The sequence below is a fragment of the Misgurnus anguillicaudatus genome, chromosome 22, assembly GCF_027580225.2.
Source record: "Misgurnus anguillicaudatus chromosome 22, ASM2758022v2, whole genome shotgun sequence".
Taxonomy (NCBI): domain Eukaryota; kingdom Metazoa; phylum Chordata; class Actinopteri; order Cypriniformes; family Cobitidae; genus Misgurnus; species Misgurnus anguillicaudatus.
This window is the reverse complement of record NC_073358.2, coordinates 13204547-13222154: the sequence shown is the minus strand read 5'-3', so window position 1 is coordinate 13222154 and position 17608 is coordinate 13204547. Positions and strand designations below refer to the sequence as shown.

The 17608-nt window shown below is 36.0% G+C and overlaps 1 protein-coding gene across 3 annotated transcripts in view; it reads left to right on the top strand.

The window, feature by feature from the left end:
- The window catches only part of skic3 (SKI3 subunit of superkiller complex), a 244054-nt gene that overhangs the window by 163222 nt on the left and 63224 nt on the right, over window positions 1-17608 (top strand). For all 3 annotated transcript variants that reach the window (XR_012365143.1, XM_073860218.1, XM_073860219.1), the window contains exons 32-34: window positions 176-248; window positions 15373-15426; window positions 15508-15619. Coding sequence is in view for 2 of the 3 variants with exons in the window: in XM_073860218.1 (XP_073716319.1) it covers window positions 176-248; window positions 15373-15426; window positions 15508-15619 (239 nt within the window). In the remaining variant the exon portion in view is untranslated. The remainder of the gene's footprint in view (window positions 1-175; window positions 249-15372; window positions 15427-15507; window positions 15620-17608) is intronic.

Genomic DNA, 17608 nt, shown 5'->3' with positions numbered 1-17608 from the left:
GGCTCTAACATTATTTGAATAGTCATACTTTGATCTGTCAACTCAAAGGCTACACAAAGTACAAGAACACTCAGGGCTTAGATGAACTGATGTCATTAATTCTTCTTGATGATGTCATCTTTCTTTTCTTGATTTTCTTATATTTCACTTTTTCAATTGATTGCTTGTATTATAGGAATCCAGGAAATTCATCTCTTTGGGCTCTTCTCTCCAGACTGGTTCCACAGTACTGTCCCAACAAAGCTGAAGTAAGTTTTCTTGAGATATAGTATTTTAAAATAACTTAACCTGTTAATCTCTCAAAAAATCTCTCAAAAGAGACCCCTGCAGCACTTGTTTGACTGTTAGATCTGATGTGGTGTGACAGATCAAATGCTTAAGTTTAAAAAGCTTTCTTTTTATATTAATTTTTTTCTTTTTTTTCTAAAACTACCTTAGTTATTGCCACACTTGCACATTTTAGCACAAAATACTGAAAGATTTTGACTGTTGCCATCATTAGCTTGATTTTATGTGACATTACGTAAATTTTTCTTCATTTAAAAAAAGTGTATTTTTTCTTAGCTTTTTGTTGTAGATGTTCCAATTGGGACAAATATTGCACATAATATAAAAATATTGATAAATTAATCGAATTGTATTGAAACCGAATAAGCATTTGATGTATTGGCAAAAATCGCACAACTGCCGGAAAAAGTCAATGTTGTATTGCATCGTAAAGAATTGCCCGATTTATACCCCTACAGTAATAGTGATGTGCATTGCATTTTCAAGTTTAAAGCGTCAGTCCAGTCCAACACAGTAAATCTAATAATCATACAGTAGCCTAAAGATCACTTCAGGAATAAACACACAGCATTGTGTTTTGTTATGAAAACATTGCAAACAGACAAAGAAAGGGCAATCTAGGCTATATTACTATATAAGCATAGACTTTATTCTGTCTACACACTCTTAACCTGAATGAGATGACATAAGTAGAAATTTGCGAGGAAACACGTTGCACTAAATCAGTTTTTACACAAGGGTGAAACTAAACAAGTTAAGTTGTATTAACATAGAATCTTTGTTGGTGTAACAGATGAACAAAGTTGCCATTAGTAGTCTTTACTAAAAAGCGTAGTTCAAATAGTACAATTAATTTAAAATGTTTAGTTCAGTAAACGTTTTTATTTTTATTTTTTTATTTAATTTGTACTATTGATTGCTCTGTCCAACATCTCTACTTAGTTAATTAAGATTTTTTTTATTCCTTTATTTTACTTTAGGTGTTATAAATGGAATTATAACACAAAATTCATGACTGACTAGTAGTAAAAGTTCTTATCAGTTTTTATTCTGTGAAAAAGCAGAAAATAATCAAAATATTCAGGTGCAAAGGATGTCCTCTCAGCATGTACTAATAATTTTAAGTTTAATTTTAATTTTGTATGCTTAAAATTTAAATGAACTAAACTTTTTAAACATTGGTCAAAAACACAAAATATTCAGTGATGTTTACTTCATTGTTTAAGTAAAGACAATATCTGGGTTAAGAGTGCAGAAAGACAATTAGTCTACTATAGAAACTACAGCCTATGCTGAAACCATTATGTAGTTTTTGGAAATATATGTTAATATTCTCATAATCTTTGTTTTAAAACGATGTGCTGGGCGAAATAAACAGCGATTAACAGGAAGTGAATTATTGGATGGAGTGGAAGTAGCATTAAATTTGGGGTGGCACCCAGACACTCCTCTGGCTCCGCCACTGTGTACACCCCCACCCAGTAGCTTGGGAAGGGGGGTGCTGCGAGGGCTGCAACCCCCCTCGTTATAGCATCAGCCCCCCTGGTAAGGGCTGTAGAAAAAAAACCCAGAACATTTAGATGACTACTACATGCCCGAAATTCAATACTGCTGTAAAGACAGTTTTGCTGTTTCACATTAAAGGCGCAAAAGAGGATGTTTTCGCCGAATGAGAATCGTGCACGAGCATTTGAACACGAGTGTTTGTTTATCACCGGCATATGCTGTGTCGCATCAGTGGATTCATTATGTGAAATGATATGATAATAAACACATAGGATGTAACCAGAGTTGGGTATAACGCGTTACTATGTAACGCATTACTGTACTCTAATTACTTTTCCTGATAACGTAGTAACGTAACGCTTTACATTTTAAATGTATGTAATTTGATTACAGTTACCAATGACAACAAAATAATGTTACTAGCGTTACAAATTAAGTGTTGAAAAATTAATTAAAATGTATTTTAAAATGACGTTTTGCCGTTGCTCAGCAACGTCTGTTAACGAGCATGCTCGCAGAGTCTGTTAACGAGCATGCGCGCAGCGTCAGTTAACGGGCATGTGCATAATCACTCGTCGGAGACGCAAGCAAATGGATGCTGTGTGAGCGGTGGTTGATCATTCAAGTGGAATACAGACAATACATGTCCAAAAAAGTGGGCTTTGCGCGATGACATCTGGTCTGCCAGAAGCGATTGTACAGGTGTGTTTTTAAATTACTAATGTACAATAAGGTTTTCTTTGTTAACATTATTTAACTATGTTATTTAATCATGAGCTCAATGCGTGCACTTGCATTAATTAATCATATGTTTATTTAAACAATTACCAAAACAACTTTTGATTGTTATATTTAACGAACTAACATGAATATTAACATTCTTTAACTTGACCAAAAAGCCCTCGTGAATGCGATGACGTGTTAAAACTCTAGTTTCTGTCTCTGTGACCGCGAATGAATGTAGATATATAGATAGATAGATAGATAGATAGATAGATAGATAGATAGATAGATAGATAAATAGATGTTAATAAATGTAGAATGTTTAATGAGAAATGTTAAACATGTGTAACTTATTATAAAAGCTACAAATATTTCTGCATCATTATGACCAGCAATTTTAGGAGAGTGCAAATCACACCAAAATAGCTTTAAGCATTCAAATATGACCTTCGGTGTCTCGTCTCTTGTCTTCGCCCCCTTCTTCTCCCTGTTAATAGTTTAATCATTAGTTCATTACCCTCACTTGTTTTCTCCTTATCCTGTTTAGTTTTTCATATTTAATGCCATTGTGTTCTTAGTCCTGTGCTCGTTCATTTTGTACTGTTACTGTGTGATTCTGTCTAGTGTTAGAATCATAGTCAAGTCTAGTTTAAGTCATCTGTCAGTATTCCGTGTTTGTTCTGCCCCCACGTGGGCTCTTGTTTTGTCTGTGTTATAATAAAGTGTTTTCTGTTCACCCCCGTCATCGCATGCGTTTGGGTTCATCCGTCCTTGTTTCTGACAGTTTCACTTTGTAGCTTTTTTACATTTGATGTTGTCAAAGTAACTTAAAAGTAAAGTAATTAGTAATTAGATTACTTTTTGCATGTAGTAATCACTAATGTAATCAAATTACAATTTTAAAGTAGTAATTAGTAATTTGTAGTGGATTACTTTTTTTAAGTAACTTACCCAACACTGGATGTAACGTTAGATCAGTCAACGCTACTCCCAATTCAACTAGCATGTAGCAGACTGGTCACTGCCTTACAACTACAGTACAAGAACAAACGTCAATATACCTGAATAACAGTACAACAATAATTAATCCCACAAAGAAAGATTAATCACTGTTACCTGTCGAGAAGAATTTTTGCGAACTGCGCTTTTCTTGACACCTCTTTGTTCCTTCATTGCTATCCAGCGTTGAAATGTTTCTCCAATAATGATTCTGGTTACATTACGTTCTTCTGACAATGTTCTCTTCTCTGCGACTTAAAAAAAGTCTTTCTTTTGCGTCCTCCTTTGCGTTTCTTCTGTACCATGGTGCAAATTCGAGGAGGAAAGCAGGATCGACAATGAAAACAAACCGAAACTAAAGACAGAGTTTCATGCGCGCGTCTCTCACAAGGATCGTAAAGGCAGTGATTGACAAGCCAGAGGGCCATTGCATCAGCGATTGGCTGATGTTGTTAAGGCCCTACTTTGTGCACAGATGACGTTTATTAATATTATTACTTTCAGTGCACCTAATAAAAAGTCTTTTATTAGTTAGTAAAGACAGTTTCAAGAAATATTGCAAAAAATGTAGAAAACTAAACATCAAATTTGCGGCTTTATGCATGTAAACATCATATTCTATTCATTATGATTTGTAAATTTTTGTGACGCTGGTCATCTGGCCCAATATCTGCCTTTTACTATTGTTACACATTTCCATTAAAACACGTAGATTATAACTTGCAAGACTGAACATGTACAAGATTAAAACTATAAATTGTCCATGTTGATTTGTGATTTTGTGTTTTTGACAAACTATACCAGGCCGATGAATGCAGAAGATGAATGGGAGGGTTTTTATAATTAACTGCAATTTTAAATGAACAAGCAGTCAGTGTTCATTCATGCCAATTTGATTGTTTTAGATAGAGCCTGATTTGTGACTATTATATTATATATATAGTCTACATCAGTGGTCACCAATCCTGCTCCTGGAGGGCCGGTGTCCCTGCATAGTTTAGCTCCAACCCTAATCAAACACACCTGAAGTAGCTAATTAAGGTGCTTCAGGTGTGTTTGATTAGGGTTGGAGCTAAACTATGCAGAGACACCGGCCCTCCAGGACCAGGATTGGTGACCACTGGTCTATATAAATAACAAACTACTTTTTTACTGTTTCAGATGGACGTCTTTGTGTATTTATACTGCAGTAATCTATAACCTTTTTCACACAGTCCTTCCCGTTCACTTATAGTCCTAGGGCCGTATTCATAAAGAATTTTAAGGCTAAAAGTAGCTCCTAACTGGCGAATTTAGGAGCAACTCCTAAAAAAAATGGGCGTGTCACTCCTAACTTTAGGACTCCTAATTTTTTTCACTAAAAGTAATTCACGAAGCATTTTAGCCCTAAAAGTAGCACCTAAGTCTGGGACAGCTTAAAAGAAGTCGAGAGGACTCTTACTCACTAAGACCTATTTACAAAGGATCTTAAAATGCCTTAGGTGCTGATCCTCCTTAACATGTACAGTTTCACCAACTCAAAAGCATTGCCTATACTTAAAAGCACACTTTAATGTAAACATATTGTTTATGACATTTGTTTCATAATTCATTCATAACAAGCAGGAAGTTTTTAGAATTACATGAAACAATAATTATATTAAATATTTAATATTGTATGCCAACCTGTTGCCATGCTTGCCCGTTTAAAGGCTGCAATCTCAACCCTTGACTGCGATTGTAATGCATACCACCGCCTCTCGCAGTCGTCCGGGGTCCGCGACACAAGCGGGAATGCTGCATTGATCTGCAAACAAATCCTCTCCCAGTGATACGCAGGGTTGATCCTAAGCGGGTGCCTGCGGTTATGAGTCATCCAAAAATATTTTTCATGATATTCGGGTCGCGGTCGGTCGGGTCATTTGAAATAAAAATGCCAGTTAACTATTTTAAACAATAACTACTTTAAAAAAATGCGGGCCAGGGAGCGGGTCCGGTATATATATATATTTTTTTTTGCGGTCCGAGTTGCGGGCGGGTTAGTTGAAAACGTTGGTCGGGTGCCGGTTGTTTTGTACATTGACCCGCGCATCACTGTCTCCCAAGCTTAGTTTTGCTTGATATCTCAGTGCCGAATTTCCCTTTTATTATGTTTCTTTTTTCCAGCACCAACTAGGACAGCAGCAGTAACTGATCCTGCATCCAGTTTGGCTTTCTTTTCCGTTTTGCTGAGTTCATAATCCACCGTCGTTTACTTATTACATTAGGCTTCTTCAATATGGGCAACATATCTTGCTTTAAGTAGTCTATTTAGGCTAATAGGATGTAAATTAATCAAGCAAGTGTTAATGCAATGTCGTTTTTTATTATTAGGCAAATGGCGGTTTTCATTTGGATATTTAATTTCATTCACGACTTTTCTTTTATATATGCATTTCGATGGCATTACTATTATTATTTTGTGTAGGACACAGACATATTTCGATGTAATTCCATGATTTGGTGCGTCTGTGTTATGTTCCGCATGACAGCCCTGTCATCTAACAACCAATCACCGTGGTCATTGCGAGGCAGCTCGTGCATGAGAATTGACGTCATCCGTAACAACGAAGACTCACTCTTAGTTGAAGAGTTATATTTTTTCCTTACTAAAAGTAGGTCTGAAAGGCGTTGTGAATAACTTTTAAGAGAAAACTCCTAGCTAAAATCTTTTAGTGCGATTTAGGAGTACTTGTGGTAAGATAAAATTCTTTGTGAATACGGCCCCAGACTGCCAACATTTCTCGTTGTGTATGTTGATGCTTTTAAATACTTGTCAAAGAGATGAACCATAACTTCTTGTTGCGATGACAGACACACACAGGATGAATCTAAAACAAGTAAATTGTTTCTGACTGCAACACTGTTCATTGAAAATAGCAGTTAATTATAAAAACATGTATCTGTCTTTCGCATTCACCGGCTTCCCACCCTGCTGAGAAAAACAGCATCAAACCAGCATGGACCAACATGGGAATTATGCTGGTCTATGCTGGTTTAGCTGGTGGTCACAGCATACCAGCACCAAAACACAACATATGCTGGTATGACCAGCATGGGATGCTGGTGCTAATGCTGGTTTAGCTGGTACTAATGCTGGTTTGTTGCTGGTTTAGCTGGTGCTAATGCTGGTGCTGATGCTGGTTTGATGCTAGTTTAGCTGGTCTTCACTAGCAAACCAGCACCAAAACACAACATATGCTGGTCTTGCTGGTATGCTGTTTTTTTCAGCAGGGGAGCAAGCAATTTTGGCAAAAATAAGGCAAAATTTGGGTTGTCAGTGAAAGTGTAATAGACTTCTACACAGCAAAAATGATGTGTTCATTTTTTACACATTGTGTGTGTCATGGCATTTAATGCTTTATTTCTTGTAAAAATAAATGAAAGGGACAACACAAGTTGTGTTAAAAACAGTGATGGGAGTAACGCGTTACAATTAATTCTGTAACTGTAATTCCACTACTTTTAGCGGTAATAAACATGTAACAAAGTATTTTTTTTAAGTCAAGTAACGCAGTTACAATTAGATAAATTTAAATGAGTTGGTTACTCTATTTTGTGATAAATGAACACTTGCAGACAAAGCGTTTCTGATCTAACGTCGCAGGACCATTGGGGGGCGGCACAATGAATAATAACACAGAAGGTGTGTTAGTATAGGGACGACACATTTAAAGTGTTGTCCCTGAACTAACTCATTTAAATTTCACTAATTGTAACTGCGTTACTTGATTTAAAAAAAAACTTTGTTTTATGTTTATTACCGCTAAAAGTAGTGGAATTACAGTAACAGAATTAATTACCACATTATGCCTTAGTTACTGGGCATAATGTGGTCTGCATATCATTTTAATATGGATTGACGTTACAAAACGCAAGCAAAGTCTGATTGAACCCTGCATTTCCAAAAAATGCTACTTACCCATACGGCAAAAAAGTATATATAATTTATATATATATTTATATATATTTAAATATATGAAATGCATTTTAAAGCTTTAAAAATATATTTAGCCCTTCATATATTTGAATTCAAGGATATATATTCACGTCGCATTGGAAGAAAAACTTTGTTACGAACCTGTAAACAAAACGGTTTTAAAAAGGTTAAGATTAGTTTAAATTTAAAAAATATACTTTATAGAATTAACTTATTTCACGTATATTTAAAATATACTTTTGGCCAGAGAAATTATTTTTTTTGCATTATGGGTTTTTATGAAATTATAAAAACAAACATTGTCAAAGTTGATACTGGTTTCACATATGGCCAGACAGGTGTCATTATATTCATAACATTTTTAATGGAAAACAAACTCAGAGGGAAATGAAATGTTTTTGACCAGCGGATGGTGGAGATCGTTTCGGGTCATGTTTGTCTTTATCTCAGGAGACAAGTGCATCAATTATACCATTGAACGCGACTTAATGCATTAAAGGAATAGTCTACTCATTTTCAATATTAAAATATGTTATTACCTTAACTAAGAACTGTTGAATCATCCCTCTATCATCTGTGTGTGTGCACGTAAGCGCTGGAGCGCGCTGCGACGCTACGATAGCATTTAGCTTAGCCCCATTCATTCAATGGTACCATTTAGAGATAAAGTTAGAAGTGACCAAACACATCAACGTTTTTCCTATTTAAGACGAGTAGTTATACGAGCAAGTTTGGTGGTACAAAATAAAACGTAGCGCTTTTCTAAGTGGATTTAAAAGAGTAACTATATTTTATGGCGTAATAGCACTTTTGGGAGTACTTCGACTCTGCGCAGTAACACCCTCCCTCTCCCATTATGAGAGTGAGAAGGGGAGCGGACTTTTCAGGCGAGTCGAAGTACTCCCAAAAGTGCTATTACGCCATAAAATATAGTTCCTCTTTTAAATCCGCTTAGAAAAGTGCTATGTTTTATTTTGTACCACCAAACTTGCTCGTATAACTACTCGTCTTAAATAGGAAAAACGTTGATGTGTTTGGTCAAAATTCAACCATTTACCCCCTACTATTAAATCTAACAGATGCTAACATTGTCTTCAGTGGTGTTCAACACACATACCTCTGTTAAAATCTCAGAAATTTTGGTTTAGGGTTTCATGACTCTTTAACACGCAGACGCGCTCATGACAGATGTGTGTGGCACTCCATTCATCACCGTAGAGGCTTCGTCTTTTCAATACATTTCATCTGTTAAATATTTGCTACTCATAGGCAGGTGCGACTACTAGATGCAATTTGAGTGATGATCTTCATGAATGAAACAGGAATATTAAAACTAAATGTGTAAAAAACAAGAACAGAGTTTGTGTTCTTTCACTCCGCTCAAAAAGAGTGCGTACGCACAGTGGAGAGGATCCGTACGGTGCACACTTATTTACGCCAAGTTTATTTTTTTAAAATCCCAATATGTTTGTGGAAAATTTGGTTACATGCCGCTTTTGCCAAAATAGCTTGAAGAAGTAATGTATTCCATCATATAAGCAACAGGGGCCTGATGTATAAACGTTGCGTACGCACAAAATGGGCAAAGAAATATGTGTACCCAACGTTTATACATCAGGCCCCTGTTGCTTATATGGTGGAATACATTACTTATTCAAGCTATTTTGGCAAAAGCGGCATGTAACCAAATTCAGGGTTATTTAGGGTGGAAGTGGAAGAATTTATAAAGAGTTTAAAGTTATAGTGCAACTGGACTTAAGTTAAACTTAAAAATAATGGGTTAAATGTAAACCTGCTTTTATTAAAACAAGGTTTAAAGTTTGGTTCAACAGAATTAATAGATAAATCCTCACAAACTAGGCAGCTAAATTTAATATATTTTCATGCACACATCAAAGTCTGTAGCAGTCATTTATTCTCTTTGATTTTTTGTTACTAATAAAATAGTTTTTTTTCACTGCTTGTCCTATTTTGGCACAATCCCTAAATTGAACGAGTAGTTTACTAAGGGCACCCATCTTGCATCAAATTAAAACTGCTATTTTAAACATATTATACCTGCCTTCCTAATATAATTTGATATGATTTTTAATACTGATACTAATTTGGGCAATGAGCACTAATGACTTGTTTAAGACTTGAAGCTTTAAGGTTGATAGCATGCAACTCGAATTGGACATGTCTGTCTTGCCTCGGGACTTGACACGAAACTTGAATGCAAAGACTTGTGTCTTGCAAAACAACGACTTGGTCCCACCTCTGCCAATTTGTAATTATTGTAAAGATCCCTATAAGGCATTGGCATCCATGCTTAAAATGAAAATAAAATGTGAGTGCTTAGTGCTTATCAGTTTTGTCATAATCTGCTTTTTCCACATATAGTGACGCAGAAAATTATAATTTGTACTCACCGCTCAGTGAGATTTTGTGAAGGCGAATTGTTGCTCTGATGTTTGTCAACATGCGCTTGCACCACCTGCTGGTGAGGTTCACTAACAGCAGATGGAGATTATGCTGTGTATTCTACTACTTTTTCTGCAGTTCCCAGATGTAAAATATTGATATTTGAACTACTGAATTTTTGGACGTGAATTTGTGAATGCGAAAATTAAATGGACAGAAAATTGCATGCTGAATATTTTAGGTTGTATTTTTAAAAGGATCGAATATTTTGTAAGTTAAATTTGAAAGGTGAATATGGACTATTGAATTTTGTAATATGGAAAATGTATTTGAAATGTTTTGAAGTGAATAATTCACACCTTAAATATACAACCATGTTGAATTTCAGCCCTTAAAAATGCAAGCCCTTAAAATACAATCCATTAAAATGCAAGCACGGGTACATTTTTTTCCAAGTAGTGCAATTCAACAGGCTGTTTCAAAAGCTTATGACATTGTTTTTCTTCCATAACAGTGGTTGTTGTGACTGTAAAGTTTTATCAATGTCAGCTGAATGTCCATCTCGGTAATGATGTGTAATGTGGCCATTTAGGCCAGGTGTATGAGTGTCATTCAGGAGTGGAATGGCACACTATGCTGATGTATGATAAAGGTTGAAAAAGATATTGTCCCTAACCCCTTAGGCGTCACCCCTCCCTTTTAAGTGGGGGGTTGAAAAGTTGAAGTACATCTTCAAATTAATATAACTCGGGCATTTTTTGGTCTAGAAGCCAAATCTTGGTTTTGTTTTAAAGAAGACAATTTAAGGTTTGTCACTGACAAAATGGAGGTTAAAATATTAAACAGAATTTTTTTTATAGCAGTTTACATTTATTTTAATAAATAAAAATAATCCAATAAAATATTCATTTTATAAATACAATTATAAAAAGGTAAATATCTCAAAAAGTAATAATGTAAACATGAAGCCATAAATCTCAAGCAGTTGTGATCCAATTTCAACTAAAAATCACAAAAAATTAGGTTTGTGTCACACTTTTAGTGGTTTTACCAAAAACGGCCACTAGGTGTCAACGGTTTGCTGCATTTTTTGTCACAAATTAATAAATTACTGTCACTGCATTATTATTACTGCTAAAATGTTTTGAAATATGAAAACTACATTCCTAGAGCTTTCCAATGCTATATAGTTTGTCAACATTTTTGAAGATGTATAAGTTTAAGTGTTAAGTGTTATGAATATAGAAAATGAACATGCATTCCTATGGAGAGGGGCATTTAACAAAAAACCTTGAACTTAAGCCTTGATACAACATAAATGTATTATACAACGTGCATCTGCACAAAATTCAAGACTTTAACTAAGTTATGTACTGGACAGACAGTTTAACTCCTGTTGTGGATGCGCATCATAAGCATGCTTTTAAACACATCCAGTCAAATCACAAGCTTCATAATATTAATCAGCCTTAAGTCTTTTGCTATCATTTTGGCGATTAATGTTAGCTCTGTTGCTTCGTCCTCTCACCTGTTCTCAGTCAAGATATATGCTTGATGGCTCTCTGGTATCTCTTGATATTTGATGTTTAAATATTAGATGATAACCCATTGAACTTGTGACAACAAGTTTTTTTTTGTTATTTTTGTTTTACCAAAAGTAAATCTTTTTAACCATAGTGCCTCAACTCGAGGTGTGTTTGGCCAGTTGCCGTGGCGCGGGTGTGCGGACTTATCTGTTTGTTTTTGAATTATAAATGTTAAATTACTGATGTCATATGATACGCCGGTCTACACAGCTCAACGCGACGTCAAACACACACCCAGTCTTTACTACCACAGGCTCTTGTAACACTAACCAGACATCCAAATGCCCCATAACCACAGAAAATAAATAAATAAACCCACGAGCAAGCTAATTAAGACACGAGCTACCAGTAGCCCCCGAGCAACGTGTTGGAGACCCCTGGCTTAGACCTTTCCAATGATATATAGTTTGCTTTGATAGATTAAAATTTACATCAACAATATTGAAGTAAACGTAGGTGTCCCGTATACGGGACGGCGATGCTTAACACAACCTAGCAACTAGTTTGTGATTGGTCGTGTGCCGCCGCATGAAGTCAAACAAACCTTTTATGCCAGAGACTCAAATTTGCAGAGAAACAATGACAAGGTCAGGGAGGGATGATGATTTGTCATATAATGTAATCTGATTCTCATCTAGGTCACAAAAACAGACAAACACAATGTGCATAAGCTAAAAACACAGAAATAATTCTAGTTTCTCGTGTCTTTTTTGAAAACACCCATTAAACACAGTGCTGGAGAAAAATGTAAGTGAACCCTTGGATTTAACAGCTTGTTGAACTTTCTTTGGCAGCAATTACTTCAAGCACTTTTAGTAGTTCTGAATTAGACCTGCACATCGTTCAAAAGTAGCTTCAACTCCGACACATTTGTAGGATGTCTGGTTATGGTATGGTAACTCCAAATGGTGCATTTTGTTTTCCTTAAGCCAGTCTGTGGTGGATTTACTTAAATGCTTGAGATCATTGTCCTGCTGCATCAACCAACTTTTACTGAACTTCAATTGGCAGACAGCTACCCTGACATTATCCTATAGGATATTTTGTTAAACTGTATATGTTATATTATATTTCATTACATACATTTTTAATCGATTCCTGTGCATTAATTTACATCCATGCAGTATCCTTTACTAAATCCACATTTTTTACCACTTAATATACTATGTTGACATGATTTTATGTATATTAGAGATTAAATAGGTTTAACATGTTTAGCCATTTTATACAATTTTATTCATCTTTTTATGTGTGTATTATGCCAAGACATTGAAGATGCTAAATTGCAAACTGATTTTTGATAACTCAAATAATGTTGCCATGGTGAGGCAATAAATTTAACAGTAAAGAAAAGCAGGTAGAGTTCAAGCCTGAAGTCGAAGTTCTGCAAACTAAGTGCTCTTTCGCCATACAATATAGTTCTTATTTTTTATTTGCTTAGAAAATCTTCACGTTTTATATTGTGCCATCATACTTACTCGTGTAACTACTCATGTAACAGTCTTTTACTCTTTCGCCACCATTGACAAGTTATCTTGTCAATTACAAGAAAACGCTTTCCTGCCAATGACGAGTTTTTTCGGCAATGTTTTAGGTGTATTACGGTAGAGAAGGCTTTTGCGCATCTTCTCAATTAGTTATGGTACTTGCAGGTGCGTAATCAAAACTACAGAGACGATTGGCATGAGAGAGAAGTATCAGAGAAAACGTAAATCGTAATATCATATAAAAATGAAGGAGTATATAGTTGAACGGGCACTGGAGGTGTTTATGGACGCGGACTTCGATCACTCATGTTTTGACCATTTTGAATCTGATCGGAAACAGGACAAAGTCAGTGAGGAGGATGACTTTACAGCAGGGTTATTATAGTTAAAAAAAATATTAGTTTATATTTTTATTTAGTTCTGTAATGTTATTTTATTTTATTTCAGTTTAGTTTTAGTTCTGAATGCTATTTTTACATATTAATTGTTCTGTTCTGTCTATAAAATAGTCTAAAAAACACGACCCAGTACAACCCACGACCCATTAACTCCTTGTTTAATCTAACCAGCTGTTTCTTTAACTGCTGCTAAAAACGCTGTTTCTTTAACTGCTGCTAAAATCGTCTGACAACATCACCATACATTTACATTGAGACCGTGATGTTGCTGTTCTTATAAGTGTTGTTGTGTTATGAGCATGTCATGAGTGATAGTTTTATTGTATATAGTGTGTAGCCCAAACAATTTGGTGCAAATTTAGAAAAATAAGAGAATACACTGTTGCTGAGTTACGACTACTGAACAGGTGCGTCTGCATACCGCATCATAGGTAGGGAGAGAGATTGCACACAGACTCACACCAAGAGGACGGGTATGTGTGGGAAACACTACTGCTAACCTTTCGTTAAGTCATGATGAACTCGATCAGCTGTGTTCTCTGTCAGTAACATCTGTGACTGTTGACGTTTACGTGAAAAAGAAAGTACACGGAGGAATGCGGAGTTAAAATACTGTTCACTCTTGTATGCGAGAGAGGCGCGCTGTATAGCATGATAGGGGAAGGGGGCATGCGCTGTTCAGGCGCTCTACAAAATATGAGAGAGAGAGTGGAGGGAGGCGGGCTGATCGCTTGCTACAATGAATTAAGCCTTTTTTTAAATAGTAAAATAAAAATGGAAATCATGAAAAATCTTTTTGTGCCGGCCAGTGTTGATTCTGTGGTGGGCCGCCACAGATAAATTAATTGTATGGGAAACACTACATTAGAACCAAACCAGTGCTTCTTGTTTTAGACAGACTATAGACCCCTTCAAGGTTTGTAAACATTGGATGACTATCGGGTGCGCGCGCAGCACGGGGTCGAACTGTTAATACCATTTAACCATTATAATTTAATCTAACAGGGCTCAAAAACGATGACTTACCTCAAATGAAGTGAGCACTACAAACACAAGCCTCTTTGATATTTGCATTGTCCCAGTCTGCACGTTAATTGCTTGCAGACGCAGATGTTTTTTTTTTTTTTTTTTTTTTTGAGATTCTGCATGAATCGCGAAAACTTAACGGAAGACCTGGTGTGATTTTCACAGCCCACGACGTAAGTAGGCATTTTTGACGATACCGAATAATACGCAACTCAATCTGCTGTAATGACTTTTCTGACCCCGACATGCGCAGTGGGAATAGCTTGTGACGTGAACCGTGAAGGGGTCTATAATAATCATCAAAAAAGTCAGACTTTTGACTCAATCGATACTACGCTCAAACATCTGAAGTGGTGTGGCCAGTTTTACTGACGTGGCTATACCTCTTGATAGGAATGAAATTTTGATACTAATTTTCCTACATTTATGTATGGGCCGTATCTGAGGTCACCTGCAAATATGTGCAGAGCTTGACCACTAGTTGGCACTTTAACATGATGGCACTCAAAATAGGCCATAACTACAGAAATGTTGGTCCAACCAAATGTCCAATTTGCTATTAAAGTCTATGAGGACATTCACATATCTTGAAAGTCATGGCCACCATCGGCCAATCTAGTGCAGACAACTTGACTAAATGCATAGTAAATATTTTTGTTATTTTGTTTTCTTGGTGCTTAAAAGCCATTGTCACCAATAACTGTTGATATGAATTGATATGAAAGATCTTTTTCAAAAAATCTCCTATTGAATTTCACACCAACAATAACAGAATATAGGTTTGTACTGATATGAGGGTGTGTAAATGATGACAGAGTTTTCAAAATATAACTTGGATAGAGGCATTAAATCATCTAACATAAAATACAGGTGTCTAATTAGTGGTGATTTATATTTATAGCTTATAGGCTTTTATAAGTTTCCACATGGTTTCTGTTATGATGTGGGTCTATTTCCATGTCTATGACAGTTCATTGATCGGATAATTTTTTCATCAGGGGGGTGCTGTGGCTGGCTGTGTGGCATGTCATGCCAGCTTCTCTCTTGGAAAGGTAGCTTTATACTTAATAATCTTTGTAGTATTGATACTTTGTAGTATCAGTTTCTCATCTCTTACTGCTTTCCATCTGTAGAGGGCATTGCTGTACAGTGGAGTAAATCACTTGGCTTCCGGCTGTCACTCCATAAAGGACAGAAGACAAAATGCTCTGAAAACAATTCAAAAAGCTGTGCTGCTGTGTCCAGGTGAGCTCAATATTAAAAATTATTGTATTGTTTTGACCAAATATTGTAGTAAAATGTTAAGTTGTGCCATACATATCTGTACATGTTTACGAGAGTGTGTGGAACAATTGTGTTCTTTTTATTTTGGCTACTGTATGTGCATTTTGCAACCTAATTTGCAAAGTAGTGTTCATTTTGTTAACAAAAACTTTGACAAAAAATATTCGGTTGACGTCTTTTTTTTTGTGACTGAAGGAATACTCCACTTTCTTAAAAAAACTGATAATTTACTCACCCACATGTCATCCAAAATGTTTTCTTTGTTCAGTCGAGAAGAAAATAGTTTTTTTTTTTAGGAAAACATTCAAGGATTTTTCTTCATATAGTGGACTTTATTGGACCTCAACCGTTTAAATGCAGTTTAAAATAGCAGTTTCAACGCAGTTTCAAAGGGCTCTAAATGATACCAAACAAGTCATAAGGGTCTTATTTAGAATTTTTTTTAATTTTGTAAAAAAAAGTTAAAAATATGTACTTTTAAACCACAACTTCTCGTCTTGTACTAGTTGTGTGATGTGCCAGTGCGACCTTACGTATTGTGTAAGCATGTCAAAAGGTCGCACATGGCGTATTCGAAAATACCGCCCCCAGTGTTTACAAGTGTTGAGAAAGAGGACCAGTCCGATGTTGTTGTATGTGGAATGATACTAATTAATGTCTTTGTGTCAGTTTATTGTTTAAAATAGACCGCAAGTTTGCGTTACACATATGAAACGTGTGACCTTTCGACTGTAATGTAATGCTTAAAGGGATAGTTTACCCAAAAATTAAAATTCTGTCATCATTCACTCACTCTCATGTCGTTACAAACCCGTTGACGAAGCAGACAGGTTAGGTTCCATTTGCAACTCTTTATTGATGGGAATACACAGCAAACAGTAAGTAAACCGTGGGCAAATCCAGATAATCATAAACGAGTACACAATCCAAGATTATCAGGGCAGGCAGATATCGTTCATATACGTTACTCAGTCCGAGATCGGGGCAGGCAGAAAGCAGTCGTAATCGATAAACAGTCCAGGGTCAGGGCAGGCGGCAGTCAATCAATAATCCAAGAAACAGTCCAAAATCAAACCAGAAAGCAAACACGGGTAAACACAGGGAAACGCTCAGAAATGCTGCTAGGGGCAAGACTTCGCGAAGATAGAGAGGCTGAGTCCCAGGTTAAATAGGCTTTGCTGATAAGCTGCAGCTGGTGTGTAATCAGCGGGTCACAGTGCATGATGGGAAATGAAGTTCAGTATGCGGGAGAATGGAAAGTACCGGGAGCAATGGCGCTGACATCCGTCAAACCCGTATACAATTCTTTGTTTTGATTAACAAAAAGGAAGATATTTTGAGAAATGTTTGTAACCAAACTCTTTGTGGACCCCATTCACCTCCATAGTAGAAAAAAAAGAATACCATGGAAGTAAATGAGGTCCACAAACGTTTTGGTTACAAACATTTCATCAGAACAAAGAAATTTATATAGGTTTGTTACAACATGAGGGTGAGTAAATTATGTCAGAATTTTCATTTTTGGGTGAACTATCCCTTTAAGGTCACGCTGGTACGTCACACGGCTGGTGCAAGACGAGAAGTTGTGGTTTATTTTCTTTCTGAAAATGACAATCATTTTGCTAGATAAAGCCCTTTTGCCTCGTTTGGGATTGTTTAGAGCCCTTGAAGCTGCATTGAAACTGCAATTTTTATTCAATTCAATTTCAATTCAATTTTATTTATATAGCGCTTTTCACAATTTGGTAATTGTATCAAAGCAGCTTTACATAAACTGCATTTAAACTGTAAACTGTTGGGGTCCAATAAAGTCTTTTAACTTGAGAAAAATCCTGAAATGTTTTCCTCAAAATTTTGGATGACATGGGGGTGAGTAAATAATCTGGATTTTATTTTAAGAAAGTGGAGTGTTCTTTTAAAGGGAAACCAGGCAAGTCTGCGTAATATTTC